We start from the raw sequence: 18,960 nt of genomic DNA on the forward strand, positions 1-18,960 counted from the left end.
AACCAGTACTTTGATGACACAAGTTGTAGGTTGAGGTCTTGGTCAACAGCACCTGGTTCGGCCCAGATTAAATGCACCACCGCCCTGGCGACAGCACCAAATCCTTGGTCAGTGAGTTGAGTGTGAAGTACAATAGGAAATGCTGTCTCCTGGAGCATGCCGCTGCTTTGCTCCCAGCACTGAGAGGTGGGGTATCTTTACACCAAATTACATTAAAAGAAGTGTATACAACCCTCACTGTGTAGCTCAGTGAATTGCAAACCAAAGGTCACTGGTTCAATTCCCAGTCAGGGAACATGCCTGGGTTGCAGGCTCAGCCCCTGGTGGGAGGCATGCAAGAGGTAACCACACACTGATGTTTCTCTCCCTGTCTCCCTTTCCCCTCTGCCTAAAAATAAATAAAATCTTTTTTAAAAAAGTGTATACAGTCATCCTTTGGTGTACCTTGGTATCTACAGGAGATGGGTCCTAGGACCCATAGAGATACCAAAATCTGCAGATTCTCAAATCCCATATATTAAATGGCATAGTATTTGCATGTAACCTATACATATCCTCTTATATACTTTAAATTATCTCTAGATTACTTATGATACAATGTAAAATCTATGTAAATAGTTGTTATATTGTACTGTTTAGGGATAATGACAAGGAAAATAAGTTTGGTACATGTTCAGTACCAAGTGCAACCATGGTAAGCCTAACTACATAGTACATGTTAAATGTTAACTTTTTTCTCAATAGTTTCTATCCTCAGTTGATTGAACCCAGGGATCCAGAAGGCTGACTGTAGTAGAGTTGCAAAAATAATTGGGCCAAAACTGTAAAGACCTAGGTTCTGCCTCTTAGGAACCGTGCAGTCTGGGAAAGTCACTTCTCAGCTAAAAATGCAGTCACAACAGTTGTGTTTTGTTGGGCTGCTGGAAGAATCAGATGAGACAATAGACTTGAGGTGTCTTGCAAATTCTTGAGAGATTATTATTTCATGATTGGAGGAAGAGGACATAGCATTTGATGACAGAATTGTAAAGGCAGATGCAGGGAAGGTGGTGATGGGAAGGGAGAATGCAGCAGGTGCTTCTGGGAAGACTCAGCAGTCAGTGGTGACAGTGGCTGAGAGCTCCTGGATGCGCCAGGCACTGCAGGCCTTGCACAAGATGTGACCATCAAGTGGGTAGCAGCCCTGACACTCACCCTCAGAGGAGAGCAGCAGCCCACACTCCTGTTAGGAAAGAAGTGACAGCTTTCAATCAGGCCAAGACCCCTGGGTTCTGCCACGCCCAGTGAGCCTGGACTCCAAGAACTCCTTTGCCCCTTGCCCAGGTCCCCTGACCTCACACTTGTAACAGCCGATGTGAAAACTGCGATCCAGAGCAACAATTCGCACAGTCTCCTCCTGACCTGGCTCAGGCATGATGGCCCCACCACACACTGAGCATCGTGGAGCAAATTTCCTGGAGAAGAAGAGAACCAAAGGGGTTGTCGAGCCCCAGGGATGGAAGGGAGTAACAGTGGAGCCCAGAGAAGGTGGGAGGGAAGGGGAAAGGCCAGCGGAATGGTCTTGGATGTTGGGAAGAAACTGATGTTAAGGAGAACAAGGCATGACAAGGGTGGGAGACAGGAGAGGCTGGTACTGGGACATGAACAAGAGAGGAGAAAGATGGGAAAAGCAGATATCCTGAGACACAGGTGCAGGATCCAGCCTGACCTATGGAAGTCCTCAATGCAGTGGATCTGGCTTGTGGCATCCACTGTGAAAGGGATGCCATCAAGGCCACGGTGGCACACCACACAGGTGAAGCAGCCAGGGTGGTAGGCCTTCCCCATAGCCCGAAGGATCCGGTCCAAGATGGGTTGAGAGCATGTGGAACACTTCTCCAAGGTGGCCTGTTGGGAAGAATGACAGGAAGGTTGGGCTGGGAAGGCCCACAGCAGCTCTGCAGGCATCCTGCCAGCCCACCCATGTTTATGTAGCCCCTGCATTTGATTTAGTGAAAAGTAGTCTTGAAGGGATCTGAGTGCAAATCTCAGCACTGCAGCTTCCCAGCTAAGTTATATAACCTCTCTGAGCTTCAGTTTCCTTCAATATCTGCTTTACGGTGTGTTGTGGGAATTTAACACACTCCCTTAACTCTAAAATAAATGCTTCAAATCTGCAAGGGGCTATTGCTCTTCCCCTCCAGCAACCAGTATTTAGCTGCCTAATTCCTCCCTTCTTGTATATGTGTTAGTCCCCCAGCCTTGAGCCCCGTTCCTCTTTGGGACAGGGACATCTAGTTCCCACATTGGACAGAAACCCCCTGCCTCTGCTGACTCTGGCCCCCAGCCACAACCACTCACCACATAGCAGCTCTCACAATAGGCCCTCCTCTCCACGGCATAGAAATGTTGGCCCCGAAGCTGGGCCCGGCACGTAGAACACACAAAGCAGCCAACGTGAAAGACGCGGTCCAGGGCCACAACCCCGGCCCCATCCCCAACCACATCTTCTCCACAGCCCCCACACCGGCCTGGGGACAGGGAGGGACAGGGTCAACCTGCATAGGCCAGGAAGCCATATCTGCTATCCCTCTGACTCTCTAGCCCCCCACCCTTTCTACCCACCCTCAGACTCAGCTCACCAAAGTACTCCCCACTGGGCGGGTGGCTCATGTCATGCACCAGCTTCTTGGTCAGCCTCTCAAGCTCCTCCTCAGGAGGCTGGCTCAGGGGGACCTGGGAGGTGAGAATCAGGGCTTCGGCACTACCTCTAGCTTTCAATGCTGTCAAAATACCTGACGGTGACCACAAAGCTCATTGGACATCTCAGCCCAGGGTCCAAGGGTGTGCCTTGAGGAGCGAGTGTGTCACTCCAGTCCCCTCCCTCCTATATTTCCTGACCTGTCACACACCCCTGGAAGGAGGGAGAGGGAATCCAGAGCTCTGACACCCCAAACCTCTGACAACCAGGACTTAAAATACTGCCCCCACAGCACCCAATCAGTGTCCATTTGTCTGTGAGGACCCCAAATCCCAGTGCCCAGGGCTTACCTGGTGGCCATACCCACTTCCTCTTCCTCCTCCTGCAGGACTGGAGCCCCCAGCAGCCTCCTCTTTACACCCAAGCCCTGGCTCTCGGTGGCTCCTATAGCCAGTCCCCCAGACTTCACCTCGGCCTGGGAGAGGAAAGTGAGGGCCCAGCAGGGGCCCTGAGGCCTGAGAGGGCCCCGCTCTGGGGGGACCACAGCCTCTCACTGGCTGTGCCACCTTCACCTGCACAGGAAAGGCAGGGCCAGCGGGAGTACTGGCTGTAGCATAGGAGGCTGGAGTGGGGCCCCCATAGGGGGATGCTGGGAGTAGTGGAGGAGGAACACCCCCTCCATTTGGCTTCTGGGAGCCTGAGCCAGGGCGGTAGGCAGGGGGCTGAGGGGGATCATAAGCCTGGGGAAAAATGCAGACCAAAAGGAGTGAGCAGGCCCATTACGGGACATACATCTGTGGAAACCCACACCCGCACCCACACCCCATGTATGTGGCACCCAAGTAAGGGATGGTTTTTGACAAGGGCCCACCCTCAAGTGGCTGACAACCCATTGAGCTCTGGTGGCCAAACACTGGTGTATGCATCACTTATGTGGGGGTGGGGAGGGCGCTGACTGGACAGAGAAGGGACCAGGCTGAAGGAAGGGGAGCCAAGGGGCACGGAGCAAGGGAGGGATCAGGGGGTTACCTGCCGGTTAGGCCGCCGTGGGACATGACCACGACCCCCATCCAGCTCAGCCAACATGCTTGTCAGGGAATCTATCTCAGCATCCAGACTTCCAGGGCGCAAGCCCCCCCTGTCTGGGGGTTGCCCCTGGGAATAGAGCAAAAGCAGGGAGAATTCAAATCACATGGCCTCTACTCTTGCCCCGGATGCCATGCAGCCCCCCAATCCCAGGTCCTTACCTGTGAGCGCTGGGGTGCACCATGGCACCCCACCCAGGCTGGCCCCCGATCTTCTGGTCCACCCAGGGCCTGGTAACACTGCTCAGACGGGACGGGGCAAAAATTGACCCTGAGGTGGGGCTGGAGTGCTTGGGTGAGGGAAAAGAGAGTGAAAGTGGAGATGGGGAAGCAGACAAGGGTAACACTTGTGGAGACCACCCTCTAGGGTCACTCTTCTCCTCTCCGCCTCACCCCAACCCACCTCCACCCACACCTGGGGTCCGAGAATGAGACAAGAGGCTAGCAGGGCTGCGGAGAGGGCAGGGGACGCTGGTTCCAGCCCAGCTTTGGGGAAGGAGCGGCAGGGGCAGGCTCAGAGGGACTTACAGAAGCCGACCAGCCAGTGGCCTCCTCAGTGGTACTGGGACTGTCTTACCTGCTCCGTGGGCTGGGGGCGGCCCCGGCGCACCTCGGGGGTGAGCTCGCCCCTGAGAGGCTCTGGCGGGCTCTGGCTGCTTCGGGGGGAGCCAAGTGGGCCCCGACATGGCCTAGAACGAGGGACTTCAGACAGCGGTCAAGGTCCCACAGAGCCCCGGGCCTCTGGTCTTGATCTCTTCTTCCGTCTCACACTTCGTTTGGGACTCCAGAAAAGAAACTTTCCTTGGCTTTACCCCCCTTCCTCCCCAATTTGGGGGATGGCCACGCCCCCTGTGACGTCAGCACATTCCTGGGGGAGGGTCACGTGGCCCCCTAGGCCCTAAACCGCGTTCCTTCCCCCAACCCAAGTCAGCCCCCTGCTGTCCAGCATGGAGGGCTTTGCGCCTCAGCCCGCCTCGGGAGCTGTGGGCAGCCTCTATTTCCACGAGTCCCCACCCAGGCTGGCGCACGTGGCCTCTTCACCGCTAGGACACTCCAGCGCTCCTCTTTCCCACATTCCACTCTTCCATACAGATCTCTCCCTCTTCCTGTCCCACCTACCCTACCCCCACACCAGCAGTGTTCAGCCAGCTTGTAGTGTTGTCTTTTATTGACGTTCAGCAGTTAGAAAAGTAAAACAGAACAAACACATTACAACCTCAGGGGTCAGTGAGTCAGTCAGGTGAGGGGGAGACTGAGGTAGCCTAGAGTCACAAGCAGAGACGCAGCCCCCATCAAGGCACCGGTGAAGGGAAAGAAGGGGCGGCGCTGACTTCCCCCATGGCCTGGCAGGGACAGCTGCTATGCACTGATCAGTGCACCGGGGCCCCTCTCCTAGAGATCTAGAGATACCCTGGCCCAAGGCCCCCTAATACCTCCGCCTGGCTCTGTGTCCCAGGTGCAGGGCAGACAGGAGGCGGCCCTTCCCCTCCTCAGTTGCTAATCAAAGTGGGCTGCCAGACTTGGACACTCTACTTCAGGAACAGGGAATCAGAGATCAGTGCAAGTGACAGGGGTGACACCATGAATGAGCAGTGTAGGGCCCAGATCTCGGCTCAGAATCTCCAGCAGTGCCAGGTAGTGGGGGTAGCGGGCAGGATCAGCAGGCGGCCGTGGCAAATACAGGAAGGTGAGTGCTGTGGTGGGACCCTCCTCCCCATCCCCACCCTCAGGCCCACCAGGCCCTCCTCCTCTGCCACGCCCCTGCTGGGCCCGAACTAGGGCGTTGGCGCTGCATGCCAGGGCCTCTGCCTCAGAGTCTCCCCGCCTGCCATTCACGAAGTCCCCTTCCTCCTCCTCCTCCTCCTCAGGCTCTCCGGACCCAGCCCCATCACCCCACACCACCTCCTGCACCTGGGCCCGGATCCTCAGTTGGCTCAGTAGCGTCCGGAGCCGCCCCTCAGCAGCCCCAGGGGCCTCTCGAGGCCCCAGGCACAAGAAGATCCGGAGCCGGGCACTGTGCCAAGCAGGCACCATGCCCAAGATGGTTGCCATCTGCAGCAGGAAGAGGCCACAGACATCCACGTAGCCAGGCCCACCCCGGGGCCGCAGCAGGTTGAGGGGCCACACATCCACATGATGTGGCTGAGAGGTGCCCCCAGACCCCCGGCTCAGCCGCTCAGGGGGCAAGGCCCCACAGGCCCGTGCCAGAACCACGTTCTTGTTCATCTTGAGAGCGTCAGCCACTGTGGCCACGTAGTCCTGGGGACTTAGAGCCCTGGGGCTCCCAGGAGCCCGGGGTGGAGGGAACAGAGTACTCAGGGCTGGGACCCCACCCTCCTGGGTGCCATCAGCTGGTTCAGAGAAAGCCGGGTCTGTCAGGAAGTGATCCTGGGGTACAGCATCATCGTAGAAACCCAGGACCAACGTGTTGGGCTTCATGCCACCTAGGGGCACAGAGGGGGAGGTAGGAAGGAACCAACAGGAATCAGACTCACCAGCTGAGTTTACACCACGCTATACGCATCCATTCATACACGCTGATGGCAACATCAGGAATGACATTGCTTTGCACTGTGCTTGGGCTCTTAGCGCAACATTATGCAGTTTTGCGTAATGAGTTTGAGTTTTCCCAAACACTTTCTCATGCATTTATGTAATTTATCTCCATGACTAATCTCCCCCATTTAAATAGGCAAGGTTCACCTTAGGATTCTTTTAACTAATGAGCACTTCCCACTTGGCAGTAGGAGGCATTCAGTCCAAGCTCCTTGCAGCACACCTTTTTCATGATGGGAGATGAGAGTCTGACTCCATTGGGCAGACCGGACCCCTGATTAGTCAAGCTTACAGCCTCGATATCCAGGGAAACAGCACCCAGACCCTGCTGGGGGAGGATGAGAGCCCGGTGCTGGGGCTGCACAATGTTTCCTAACGATGGCATGGCCAAAGCATGGTCTCCAGAAAAGGGACAGCTAACATCTGCATACTGACCAGGGGCCACATCTTCTGGAATCAACCTCATGTTTTATTTAACTCATTGATCCTTGAAGCAACGCTATCACATGGGGACTATTTACTCACTCCCTTTCACAAATAAGGAAACTGAGGCACAGAGCAGCGAAACCACCTGCCCGAAGGTTCACGGCTGGTAGATACCAGGGTGGCAGGTAAACGTAATGCACCTGACACCAGAGCTCATTCTCTTACCCTCTAGGCCAGTGTGTGTACCAACCTCAACACCCCAAGTCCCTGCCAACAGCTCTTGGTTTTTAATTTTTAAACAACCAGTGTGGAATCAGATAAGTCCCTCCCTTTGAGAGGGCTGACTGTACAGGAAGACTCTGAAACCTCTTCTAAGACTCCTTCTCTTGAAACAAATGGACTGCCAGGAGAATGTACTATTTAAAGGAATTCTTCTTCCTTTTATTTGAACCATTTTCTGCAGGTTAAATTTCATGGAAGTAGTGGTGTCTTGGCACAGGTTTCCCCACAAAAGAGACCAAGCCCTAAGATGCTCCAGGGACTATCTCATAGTGCTTTATAACATCCCAAAACACCTCTGCAGGTGTGAACTCTAGCTGATCTTGCAAATTAGACTAGCTGCACCCCTTCTGAGCGTTTCCCAGGGTTCTGATTTACACCGAGCAGAGCTATGTCCAACACTTGGTCTTTAGCCAGATTCTAAGTGGAGAAAGATGCATGTGCTCAGTGAGGGAACAAATGCCAGTCCCGAGACTAAGAAAAAAGGAGGCAGCTGAGCTCGGATTTGGAGGAAGCTGGGATGCAAGACCGGAGGCCTCAGCACTGACACAGAGTCACAAGCTGGGAATCTTCCACTCCACTCAAAAGCATCAGCCCCACACACCCTCTGAATCTTCACTGAGGCCACGTTATGCCACTCCCTACTTCTCCACCCCTTTCAAGGCCCAGCTGAGATATCACCTAGTTACAAAACCTTTGCTGGCCACATAAGTGCATAGTGGTCTTCTTTTCTTGAACTTGGGTGGTTAGAAACCATCTGTCATAGATTTGATGGGGCAACACCCAGCTTCAAATAATACTCCCATTGTCCTCAGAAATATAACACGCTCTTCAGAGCCTGTGCCCCGATTTTGCATCACAAAAAAATAAGGTGTCACCCCATCTCTAGTCCTTAAGCATTTCTTCCAAGACTTGATTCACGTACTATCTGTTATCTTTGAGTATAATGTCTTATCTGTACTAGACTGTGGGTTCCTTTCAGAGTTTGCAATCTGTGGTTTACTCTCTAGGGGATGGGGGGAGGATAGCAGAAACTGAAAAGGACTACAGGGTGGGAGAGGGGACCCAGGGAGGAGCAGCTCACCAAGACCTGAGATCCGTAGCAGATGCTGAGCCCCCTGGCGCACAGAGGGTGAGAGGGTGAGGTCCACAAAGGCCTTTACTTGGGCCCGGTCCACAAGGCTCAGCCACGCCCCGTACTGTGGCTGCACCGGGTCAGAGGGCAGAGAGTCTATGGAGAAAAAAGGCAGCAAAAGTGGGCCAAACTCACATACTTTCTCCTAGAGTCCAGATCCCAAATGGGCAAAAGAAAAAGGTCTGGGCAGGCCTGTGCGCTGGCTGGAAGCATCATCTGGGGAGAAGCATGAGGCCTCTGGGACACAAAGAATACTGAGAACGTCTGAGACCGAGAGTGGAAGGAGGAATGGAGGGGCAACTCACCAAGGTCCCCCAGGGTGACATGGCCCAGCACATAGAGGCCTCCCTTCTTGAGCTGGTTGGCCAACCGAAGCAGAGGCAGGGCACCCCGGGGGTTCCCCACTAGGAGCAGCAGCTGAGGTCGCCAGAACTTCACATGCTCCTTCCGCACGTCCAGTCGGAGCAGGTATTTACGCACCTGGGGACAGGGTGAGGGGGTGGGGAGGAAGGACTCAAGTGGGAACCTCCTACTCACCACCTCTCAGACAGAAGCCCCAACTCTAGCCAAGGGAAGAGGAGGCCTTTTTTGCAGGGTTGGTTTTCCCAGGCTGCCCCCTCCACTCCCCACCCTCCTCTGAGCTCCCCCAACCTGGTGGAAGAGCAAGGCCTGGCTGACATAGCCCCAGCTGCTGGGGCCGCCTCGAGCCGTGAGCAAGGCAGAAAGCAGGCCCATGAGCAGCAGGGAGCCACCGGCAGCCCCAGGACTGATGAGAAACATCATGAGCAGGCAGGAGGCTACCCCCAACAAGCAGGTGTGCCAGGAGAACAGGTTGAACGTGGGGCTGCAGATGGACAGAGAGAAGGAAGGACACTCAGGGATGGCTCTGAACACGAGGCCACTCTATTCCATTTCCAGCCTCACCCCTCTTGGTGTGAGTCCTTCCCATTCCTCTGTCTTTTTCAAGGAACACAGGCATTCTCTCACCGGAAGTTGGGGGCCGAGGCCCACTCCAGGCTCAGGCAGGAAAGGTCCACTGCGGCATAGGCTACCAAGTAGAAGACGGTGACCACAGCAGCCAGGGTATTCAACTTCCCAGCTAGGAGCACCAACTGGACAAGGACCAAGAGGCTGAGTGTTGAGCCACCCCCCACCCCCCATGCCAATGCATCCTGCCTTTTCATTTATGTCTACCAACCCACTTGTAAGTTCCCCCGGTCCTGCAAGCATAGCCAGGAGGGGCTTAGGGTAAAGGGAAGGGCAGTTGAAAGAGGAAGGCTTACCTGTACTAGACCCCATGAATAGAGCACGGCCCCCCAGGGGTTCCCCCCTCGGGACACCACCTTGGCTGGTGCCAAGATCACTCCTGTGCAAACAGAAATGCAGCAGATATATCAGCCTGGGCCAAGCACAGACTGAGACACACATGAAGGGCATGCTCAGAGTTGGGCGAGGAGGCAGGGGACAGCGCACCAAAGAGGTCGTCCTGGGCCAAGGCGTGGAGGATGCGGGAGGCACCAATGAGGGAGCTCATGGAGGCTGAGAGTGCCGTGGCATAGATACCAATCAATACTAGTGGGGGCCACAGGCTGATGGCGCGAAAGAACCCATAATCCTCCTGCAGCAGGATCCTACAGGAATGGAAAGAGGAGGGCATCGTAAATAAATGTACAGCCATCTGGGGTCCTTGTGAGAACAGGGCTCACAACATCGTGTGAGGTTAAGAGACAGACATTCTCAACTGACCCAGCCCCTAGCTCAAGGACCACAGTAATAGATCAAGTGTGCCAGGGGGATAGACTTGGCATTCATTGGTTATAGTTGGACTGCTCTGGAATTAATCACATGACAGACATTCCCAACAGTATATGTACAAGGAGCCAACTGTTTATGGAAATTGCCTAGAAAGCCATTCTCCACCCTCAAACCAAGTGCTTACAACAGCACCAGGCACGTGACAAACGCTGGCTGCAGGTTATCTAGCACCACTCAGCTAGTCCGCCCATTGGCAACAGCAGCTCCGTCTCTCTCCCATGGGAGAAAGTTCCCATTTTCCCTGTACCCCAACAACTTGGGCATCTGCCCCCCTCCCCTGCCTGTGTGATCTTTGGTGATTCAGGTGCATCGCCCTTGTCCAACAACCCCCGAGCTCCCTACAGGACCAGGCTCACCCCCTCCCCAGGCACCTGTCACAGGTAAAGCTGGAGAGGAAGAAAAGCAGAATGTAGATAAAAAATGTGTAGGCAACAGCCACAATGGTACCCAGAGGAATAGCCCGGCTGGGGTCCTTCAGCTCTCCTGGAGGGAGGGGAACACAGGAAGAGAGGTCAGCCCTCTACCATCCCCTACACCCCTGAGCCTTCAGCAACCAGGTGGGGGCACAGGGTGGCAGCCCCATACACCCAAGAGGCAGTAGGCAGGGACTCTCACCAGACATGTTGGCCCCAGCCATGATGCCCGTGCAACCATTAAAAAGGACGGCAAAGACGCTGGCAAAGGTCATCATGGCCCCTGTGGTGTAGTCCTTGGCGTAGCCACCTAGGAGGGATTGTTCCCAAGGAAGAAAAGGTGTCAAAATCCCTCCTAGTGATCCAGGTGTCTTGGCCTGACCACCCACTCCTCACATTCCTCAAGGCCCTGCTTCCCCCACCACTCTCACCAAGACCCCATCCCTGACCACTGAGCACTGGGCTGGCTCAGCTCCTCATCACCTTCTTCTCCTGTATACTCTGTTCCTCCCTCCAGGCCTCACCCATGCTCTTTCCTGAGCCATCTTCCCTCTCACTCCTCTTGAACTCCCCAGCCTACCTCGGGCCACCTCCAGGTCCACCTATTCCCCCCACCCAAGGCCCCTACTCCCATCTGGCTCCTCTAGACTCCTCAACGATTCTTGTCTACTTGAATCACATTCAGTCTATTATGCTATTTGATTGTTTCCTGAATGTACATCTTATCTCTCCAACTGAACAAGTTCTTCTAAGGCAGTGACTATCTTGCGGTCGACTCGCGCACCCCACTGGGCCAAACACACAGCAGCCAGCACACGTCGAACTGATCTTAACTGCGCAGTTTCAGGTCCAGATCTCCTGCCCCAGTTCTCTCTGACATCTGTTCTCATGCAGGGCCCAGTTCCAAGGGCCCAGCCCCCACACATGCCTGCCCCTTGCCCTGAGAACCCCAGCACCTCTGAGCCCAGCTCACCGCCCAAGTTGGCCATCAGGGTGCTGCTATTGAAGCCAGTGAAGTGGCCAACCTGAGGTGGCAGGGTGGAGCCATTAGGGCCAGGCCGAGGGGTCAGTTGGATGACCCTGGGCCCCACAGCCACAAAGCTGACCAGCACTGAGGCCAGGGAACCAGAGACCAGCAGGAATGTGAGGAAGGAGGCTCGGGCGTAGAGGCCTGCCCCTAGGGTGCAGACCCCGCCCACCAGGCCCAGCAGCAGGGATCCATAAAGCAAACTCCAACCATAGCCCTGGGGCAGGACTCGAAATCCACTGGACCCTGTGGCATCTGCAGAGGAAGGAACAAAATTAGAAGACCAGGCCCTGAGGAGGGACCCCAACCATGATACAAAGCAGGAATAGACACCCTGCCTTGGCCCACCTGTCCTCAGAAAGGCCATCTTCCCTACTCCCTCACCGAACTGAACCAGCATCCTAGCCTTGCTGGGTGGGTACCACCAATCTTACTGTGGATTTTAGGGATATTAACTTGGCCCATGAGACTAGATGGTAAGTTCCCTGTGGGCCAAGACAATCTCTGACATCTACACATGGCTGGGTACATGGTAAAAGCTCAAGACAAGCTAATGGGGCACTTTGCCCATGTCCCGGAGAGGGCCTCTCCCTCACAATCCCAGCAAACCCACAGGGGTTCCATGACCAGGTGGGGAAGACAGACCAGCACCGAAGACGTCAAGCACAGCCTCCACCAGCCCCAACAGGGAGACAGCACAGCCACAGACGTTAGCCAGGTAGAACATGAGGCCAATGCTGCCTCCAACCTCAGGCCCCAAGGTCCGGCTGATCATGACTAAAAGTGAGAGCAGGGGGTGAGTGTTAAGGGAAAAGGAGCATGAGGAAGGGTCCTGGCACAAAGCACTCTACAGCTGACCCTCCACATCTGGTCTCCCAGCACATGTTCCCAGGGGTGACATGTCCCAGCGCAGCCACTCCCAAGCCATGTGCCTTCACACAAGTCCCTAATGCTCTTAAGTTCCAGTTTCCTCCTCTCTAAAATGAATGCAACCTACTTGACAAGACTGTTAGGAAAACCAAAATGACAGCTGGGACACACCTCTTAGACTAGAAAGTGGAACAGGTAAAGCCAAGTTGGTCACCTTCCCTATACCAGCTTTTCTTCAAAACACTCATTAGAACCTGCCTCCCTCTTGCCCTGCCCCACAAGAATGGAGAGAGGGGCCCCTCCCTCCTCCCTACAAGATGTTAGAGCCCAGACCCCGGTCCATCGATGTTGAAGGATACAGTAAGCTCCACCACCCCGAACAGCTCCATTGGTGGCAATGGCACAGACAGAGAGGACGGTGAGTGCCAGGATGAAGTAGGCAACCAGGAGCATGGCCAAAGCCTGCAGAAGCCCAGCATGGCCCACCACGAACCCTGGGACAGGCATGGCAAAGCAGGTCAGAGGATGACTCACACACCCTACCCTTTCCCCTCTCCCACTAGTCCTCAGTAACCTCTAGCCCTTCAACAACCTCATCCCAGCCCCCCTGCTCCCCACTGCACCCCCTAGTAAGCCCCTCCCCCCATCCACTCACCAATCCTCAGGAAGACAACTATACTGAACATGGACAGGACTGTGGGCACCACCACACCCAGGAAAGTGGAGAGCTTCCTGGCAGATTCTCCTCCAGGCCCTCCGGCCCCATTGGCAGAGAAGGCAACCCCATCTTCCCCCAGGAGCCGGTAGGCCAACAAAGGAGAGTTTTCATTGGCCATGGCTGACAGCAGGTGGAAGGATCCAGCAATGGATTATGAGGCCTGCACAAGAGAGTTCTGAATAGAAAGCAGCTCCACTGAGCCCCTGAAAACACCTCTAAGCAAATACCCAGAAGCCTCATTCAAAAGAAACACACACAAAGAGTTAGTGGGGGGCTGACTGGCCATGGCCACTGCCCCAACAACGGCAGAATTTGGGTAGCAAGGCCCCTCCCCTTTCAGTTCCCGAGGGCCACCCCTTCCCCCATATCCTGGAGACTAGGGATGGCAATGGTGATGGAAAGGGCAAAGGTCCTCTCCCTTCTTAACTAGCAGAAGAGGAAGCAAATACCCCAAAAGGGAAGTGAGTTATGGGCAGGAAGCCCTCCTCGCCCCTCCTCCGCAATACTGTGCTCCCCCTTCAAGCTCCCCCATACAGTCGCCTCACCTACGGGAAAAAGAAACTTCCCAATCTTCCCATACCCCACTCTCCCTCAACCCTCTCCCTCAACCCATCACAAACCATCTCCTCTTCCCCTTGGCCTCATCAAACCCCTCCCACCACACTAGGTACCCCCCAAATACACCCTTCGGCTACCAAAACAGAAACACAGGCAGGCAACCCAAGGTGGGTCCTCCTCCCCGCCCAGGTTCCTGCCCACTCTCTCTAGGGGTGGATAGGAGGGGGCCGCAATCCCTTTCTCCCCGGCCAGGCGCACCCCCACAGCCCGGGTGCGGCCGAGCACTCACTCACCCACCCGGAGGATGTAGTTGCTCCGGGGTGATCCCCGAGAGGGGTCCGCTACTGGCGGAGGGGTCGCGGGTGCCGGAAAAGAAGCTGCAGCTACCGGGATGCCAGGCCGGGAGCCTGCCCCCCAGCACACGCGTCCCATTGGTCCCCGGGCTCGGCCCCACCCCGTGGGTGCGCCAGGGGAAGCCCCGCCCCCTCTAGGCTCCAGTGGTTAGCGCTTCTCCTGCTCCACGTGTGCCCTGGATGCTGCCCGGGGTGCCCCTCAAACGCGCGTCTCCTGAAGGTTGTGGGCCATGGCTCCTACCGTGCCCATTACCCTGGTGCAAACAAGCTCCCGTTGCCCGGGAGGGACCCCCCTCCGAACCCAGAGGCATCCGCAAGAGCCACCGATAAAAGGAGCGTGCAGTTACTGCAGCAGGCAGGCTGCAGGTGGGCGGGACCACGACATTTGGCCTAGGTGTGTCTCCGGAACACTGGACCCCAGTCGGTCCAAGTCCTTGGGGTTCCTACGCCGCCTCTGGAATCCCTGGAACGTCCACCGGTCCTGGCCTCACTCCTCACCCCGAGGGCCCTCCCCTAGCTCCTGGTCCAGCCCACCGGCTGCCCTTTTTGCTTCAGCCACCTGAGGGAGCCGTTGACCGTTCATCCAGAAGAGTCCTGGCAGCGCAGGCAACAGTTGGTCTACTCGGTGTGCCTCCCGCTTTCATCCCTCCCCATATGGTGTTCTTCCTTCTAGCATAAATTACAGGATTTGTGAACCTCCGGGAGTTAGAAGCCCTTTCCCACTCTCTTCAGGTACCAGCAATATCAGCACCACCTAGCAACGTTTCTCATCTGTAAACTAGGGATTAACTCGAACCTCCCGCACAAGGTGACTCTGAGGGTTAAAGGAATAGGCACTTGAGAACAATGCCAAAATGTTCATTGTTATCATTTGCATGCAGTACTATATTAAATGTGCATAACCAGCCCTGGCTGGTATGGCTCAGTGTATTGAATGATAGCCTTCAAACCAAAAGGTTGAGGGTTCAATTCCCAGTCAGGGCACATACCTGGGTTGCAGGCCAAGTCCTCAGTTGGGAGTGGGCAAGAAGCAATTTATTGATGTTTCTCTCCCTTTCTTTCTCCCTCCTTTCCCCCCTCTCTAAAAGTAATTTAAAAAAATATGCATAACCAATCAATGAGGTAGGTAGGTACTATTATTTCCATTTCTCAATAGGAAATTGAACCTTAGAGAGCTTCAGTAATACATTTCTAACTTTCCTTTATGGTTACACTGTCATTTGAGCTTCAGGAAATGAACGCCACTTTTCCTCCCACTAGTGTTTGGCTGTAGACATAAGGGCTCAAACCAGTCAAAATGTGGCTTTGCCAGGGAGAGGTCTCATGAGTTCAACTGTGACATTTTTATTGGTCATCTCTGCTGCCCACGATGTGGAGTGTGGCTCCTGGATCTCTCCAATACCACCCCTGCTGCAATTTTTGGTGGTTTCTATATCCACATTGACGAGACTTCCAACACCCTGGGCTGGCAGTCACTTAAATTCCACTTCTGCATAGCTCTTACTTTCCATCCTACTCAGTGGTCATGCCTGGACCTTGTTCTTATCAATAACTGCAAGCCCTCCCTCTTTCTGTTCACCTCATCTAGTAGGCCTGTTAAGAAAAAATCAGGCATTTGTTACAATGGTAAGAAAGATTTTATTCAGGACTATGACAATAGGGGAGAGAAGTGCAGCTCAACCCCCAAATACTGCAAAGATAGTTGGGGATTTATACCTAACAAGCAAAATAAGGGCATCAGTGAATGGAAAATTACTAAGAAGAAATAGAAGGCATAGGGGGATTCTAGCTAAACAGACTTAACAGGATTCTTGCCCAAGGCATGCCAGAGTTATCAGATAGCTCTCTAAATTGGATAGGCAGGCCCAGCAAGGATGGGGGCTCAGGTCAGAAGAGGATTATGCTCCCAGTTAACTGAAGTTTGGTTAAGGAAAGGGTCTTTGTCATGCCCTGACCCCAACAATCCTCCACTTCACTGAGCCGCAAATCCATTGATCCTGCCCTCTTTCCACTGTCCCCGACTCACTTCCTTTTTTATCCAGCTTAAAGGTCACAGTCAGCACTCTCTTTTCCCTGTATCACTTAGTTACCTCCTGGCAAAACCACAGCCCTGATAAACAATTTTCAGTCTATCCTGAACCTGCTCAAGTAGCTGGACTTAGCTGGCGAGAACACCCAGCCATGGCAGCCAGCCTCATTTCAGATTCATGACCATGAACCAGAAGGGGGTCTTTTTTTTTTCCAGTCACACCTTGTTACTTTTATTAGGGCAAGTGCATATTTTCTGCAAATCGTTTCACTTACAACCACGACTAGTGAGGTATCTTCCCCTCTCTTTCTCCATGTGGGCCACTCCTGGGGCCTGGTCACAATGTGCCACCACAGAGGGGGCAGATCACCTTCATTTCGGGCTGGGGGCAAAGCTTCAGTGCTGGGACCACCAGCCAAGGTTTCCTGCTGCAGCTGCTTGACCTCTCGCTCCCAGCTTTCCCTCCGCAGTTTCTTCCACTGCTCTCTCCTGGCAAAGTAATCGGGATACATTGCCTTCTGCGTAGGATGCCAGTCATCTAAGCACCACTCAGGAACCTTGTAACACTTGTATCTCTCGTAGGAGGTGCCCCCAGGAGAGTTCAGGAAGATGTATGGTTGAGGATGCTGATTGTGCCAGAATTCCTTCTCCGCCTCTCTCAGCAGCTGGGTGGCCTTCACCATATCCGTTTCATTCTTATGTTCTTCAAACCAAGCCCTCATCAAACATGCAAAGTACCAGTATTTGTCCCTGTAGATGCACCAGGACTCCAGGTGGCGCAGCGCTTGTTTATAAAGTCGAAACACCTTCTGCTGGTGGGTCAGGTAGGCCACCGGCCCGAAAACACCATCACGGCCAGCTCACCTTCAGCGGCCACTGGGGCTCCCGGGGGCCAGAAGTGGGTCTTTAATGCTGCTTAGCACTCAGACAAGATTTCTGTAGACCATTTACTCTCCCATACTCCTAGATGACTGTTAAATCTTCATCTCTCTCTTCAACCCTCTAGTGCTTCCCCCATTGTTCTCACTCTCAGCTCACTGCCTTGCTTCCCAAATGAGAAAACAGAATCCATCAGATTAGGCTCTAAAAGCTCCTATTGACCCACCACACTTTACTCTGCCCTCTTGCCTGCTACTAGGGACAAACTGATTATGCTCCCAGTTAAGGTTAACCACCTACTAGGTCCCATGTCATCAACTTGTTTATTCATTCCATTAGGTCATTCCCATTACAAATAGGCTTTTATTTCTTGTCTTAAAAAGAAAAGATTTTCTTGAATCTACTACACGCCCCCTGCCCCGGCATTATCACTCTTATTTGTTTGTTGATTCTTATAGCAAAACTTCTTGTATGAGCTGTCATTTCCAATCCCCTGGAGTCTGCTTCTTCTTAAACCCACTACACCAAGGATTTTGCCCCTAGCAAAAGGGAAACCGCTCATCAAGTCACCAATGACTTCCACTTGATCAACCCATGGGTCAATGATCAGTCCTCATTTTACTGAACTACCAGCAGCATTTGACATACTTGATCACTGCCTTATCCTCTCCAACACTTCCCACACGTGGCTTCTAGGACACCACAGTCATACATTTCCTCCTGCTCACTCCCTTTTGCCTGTTCTTCATCACTCCTCTTAACCCAGGAGCACCCCTAGGAACTGGAGGCACAGCCGAGAGGTCACTGTAGACCAGAGGCTCTACTGAGGACTGGAAGCTCAGTTCTCAGGCTTCCTTTTCACCATTTACCCGATTCTCTTGATGACCTCATCCAATCTCATAATTTTATTTTTTTAATATTTTACTTATTTTATTTTTAGAGAAAGGGGAATGGAGGGAGAAAGAGAGGGAGAGAAACATCAATGTGTGGTTAATCTCATAATTTTAAATACCATCTTGTTACAGAACAGACCCGTGGAGTGGGACAAAATACTATTACCAAATGGACCCTCCCTTCTCCCAGGGTCCCTGTTTTAGGTTCGCCTTTGCGCACCACCAGGGAATTATAGCTCTCAATAGCTCTCAGTGTCAGAGATTGGTGAAAAGGAAAGGAATTATTTATTCAAAAGTTATACAAACTTAAGAGTAATGACTTAATATCTTTATTGCGATCCCAAAGTCCCTTAGAATACCCACAAATGCACACAGTCCTTCCTTCACCTCTTTGCCCAGCCCAGGTTACCGCATCTCAGGAAAAGAAATAGAAGTCTGTGGCTCAGGCAACCCCTGGTTCTTCCCAGTATTCCGTGCTCAGCTGGTAGGTCTCCCACAGTTCCCAGCACCATCAGCTGTGCTGCCACCTTGATCTCCAGTTTTTAATCCAAAACCCACATGGCACCTTCTTGTGGCCCACCAACAAGAGTCCTTTCACTCCTTTCCTTCCTGCGGCATCTCTGTTGCATTCTTCTAAACTGCTAAGAGAGAGCTCTACATCTTGCTTTCTAGCTTCCCAAGCTGTGTGGCAAAGGAAGCCCCAAAGCTGTGGGGTTCTCCCTCTTCACCAAAAGCCATGTTGTCCCTCTCCTTTCTCCAAGCTCTCATTCAGGCACTGTAAGGGAGGGCGGAGGGCTAGCCTCCCAGTTATGTCCTGGGTGGAAGTCACTCCTATCTCCCTGGCTCAAAGCATGGCCACAGCTATTTAACATATCCATGAAACCCGTTAAAAGTTATAGATATGTTGAATGACCATGACAGTGGTTAGTTGCAAAACTGTTGCTATGCAAAACAACTCTCAATGGCCCTGCTCCATGTGTCCCATCCCCCAGTTCAGACCTGTGGGCGTGAGGACATCCTATATTTTTTAATATTTCCTGGACACCCTGAGTTCCGAACCCCATTACAAATCCCTCTTTGGGGGGCCCCTGGCTGCACCCTGTTACAATCCCTATAATAGTGCCCCCAAGGGTGTATCTTCAGTCCAGATCGCTAGTCTGAATTTCAGACTGTATGTCCAACTACATACTACCATCTCTGCTTGGACATCAAGCAGGCAATTCAAACTTGGTATGACCAAAATC

The 18,960-nt window shown here is 53.5% G+C and overlaps 3 protein-coding genes across 6 annotated transcripts; all 3 read right to left on the reverse strand.

Moving 5' to 3' along the window:
- Window positions 1-953: 953 nt before the first annotated feature.
- TRIP6 (thyroid hormone receptor interactor 6) lies at window positions 954-4,795 on the reverse strand. Its single transcript, XM_045819451.1, has 9 exons — window positions 4,343-4,795; window positions 3,928-4,055; window positions 3,710-3,835; window positions 3,031-3,420; window positions 2,622-2,715; window positions 2,341-2,510; window positions 1,709-1,887; window positions 1,334-1,454; window positions 954-1,222 (listed from the first exon to the last, which is right to left on the reverse strand). Exons 1-9 carry the CDS (start codon window positions 4,449-4,451, stop codon window positions 1,091-1,093), a joined length of 1,449 nt encoding a protein of 482 aa, XP_045675407.1. The 5' UTR covers window positions 4,452-4,795; the 3' UTR covers window positions 954-1,090.
- Window positions 4,796-4,915: 120 nt separating this feature from the next.
- SLC12A9 (solute carrier family 12 member 9) lies at window positions 4,916-13,981 on the reverse strand. Of its 4 annotated transcripts, none has more exons than XM_045819448.1 (14): window positions 13,856-13,981; window positions 12,942-13,164; window positions 12,646-12,780; window positions 12,062-12,193; window positions 11,363-11,671; window positions 10,592-10,699; window positions 10,348-10,459; window positions 9,635-9,792; window positions 9,445-9,527; window positions 9,149-9,273; window positions 8,813-9,005; window positions 8,467-8,641; window positions 8,111-8,257; window positions 4,916-6,209 (listed from the first exon to the last, which is right to left on the reverse strand). In XM_045819448.1, exons 2-14 carry the CDS (start codon window positions 13,120-13,122, stop codon window positions 5,314-5,316), a joined length of 2,754 nt encoding a protein of 917 aa, XP_045675404.1. In that variant the 5' UTR covers window positions 13,123-13,164; window positions 13,856-13,981; the 3' UTR covers window positions 4,916-5,313. The 4 variants fall into 4 exon arrangements, with proteins under 4 accessions (XP_045675404.1, XP_045675402.1, XP_045675405.1 ...); XM_045819446.1 differs by having other exon boundaries at window positions 13,860-13,976; XM_045819449.1 differs by having other exon boundaries at window positions 12,942-13,179; window positions 13,860-13,976.
- Window positions 13,982-14,402: 421 nt separating this feature from the next.
- On the reverse strand, window positions 14,403-17,133 carry LOC123806305 (NADH dehydrogenase [ubiquinone] 1 beta subcomplex subunit 9-like). The gene is made up of 3 exons (XM_045819342.1): window positions 17,124-17,133; window positions 16,220-16,803; window positions 14,403-14,474 (listed from the first exon to the last, which is right to left on the reverse strand). Exons 1-3 carry the CDS (start codon window positions 17,131-17,133, stop codon window positions 14,403-14,405), a joined length of 666 nt encoding a protein of 221 aa, XP_045675298.1.
- Window positions 17,134-18,960: the final 1,827 nt, after the last annotated feature.

Source organism: Phyllostomus hastatus, unplaced genomic scaffold (assembly GCF_019186645.2).
Source record: "Phyllostomus hastatus isolate PE091 unplaced genomic scaffold, TTU_PhHast_1.1 phas_scaffold_385, whole genome shotgun sequence".
NCBI classification, from domain to species: Eukaryota; Metazoa; Chordata; class Mammalia; order Chiroptera; family Phyllostomidae; genus Phyllostomus; species Phyllostomus hastatus.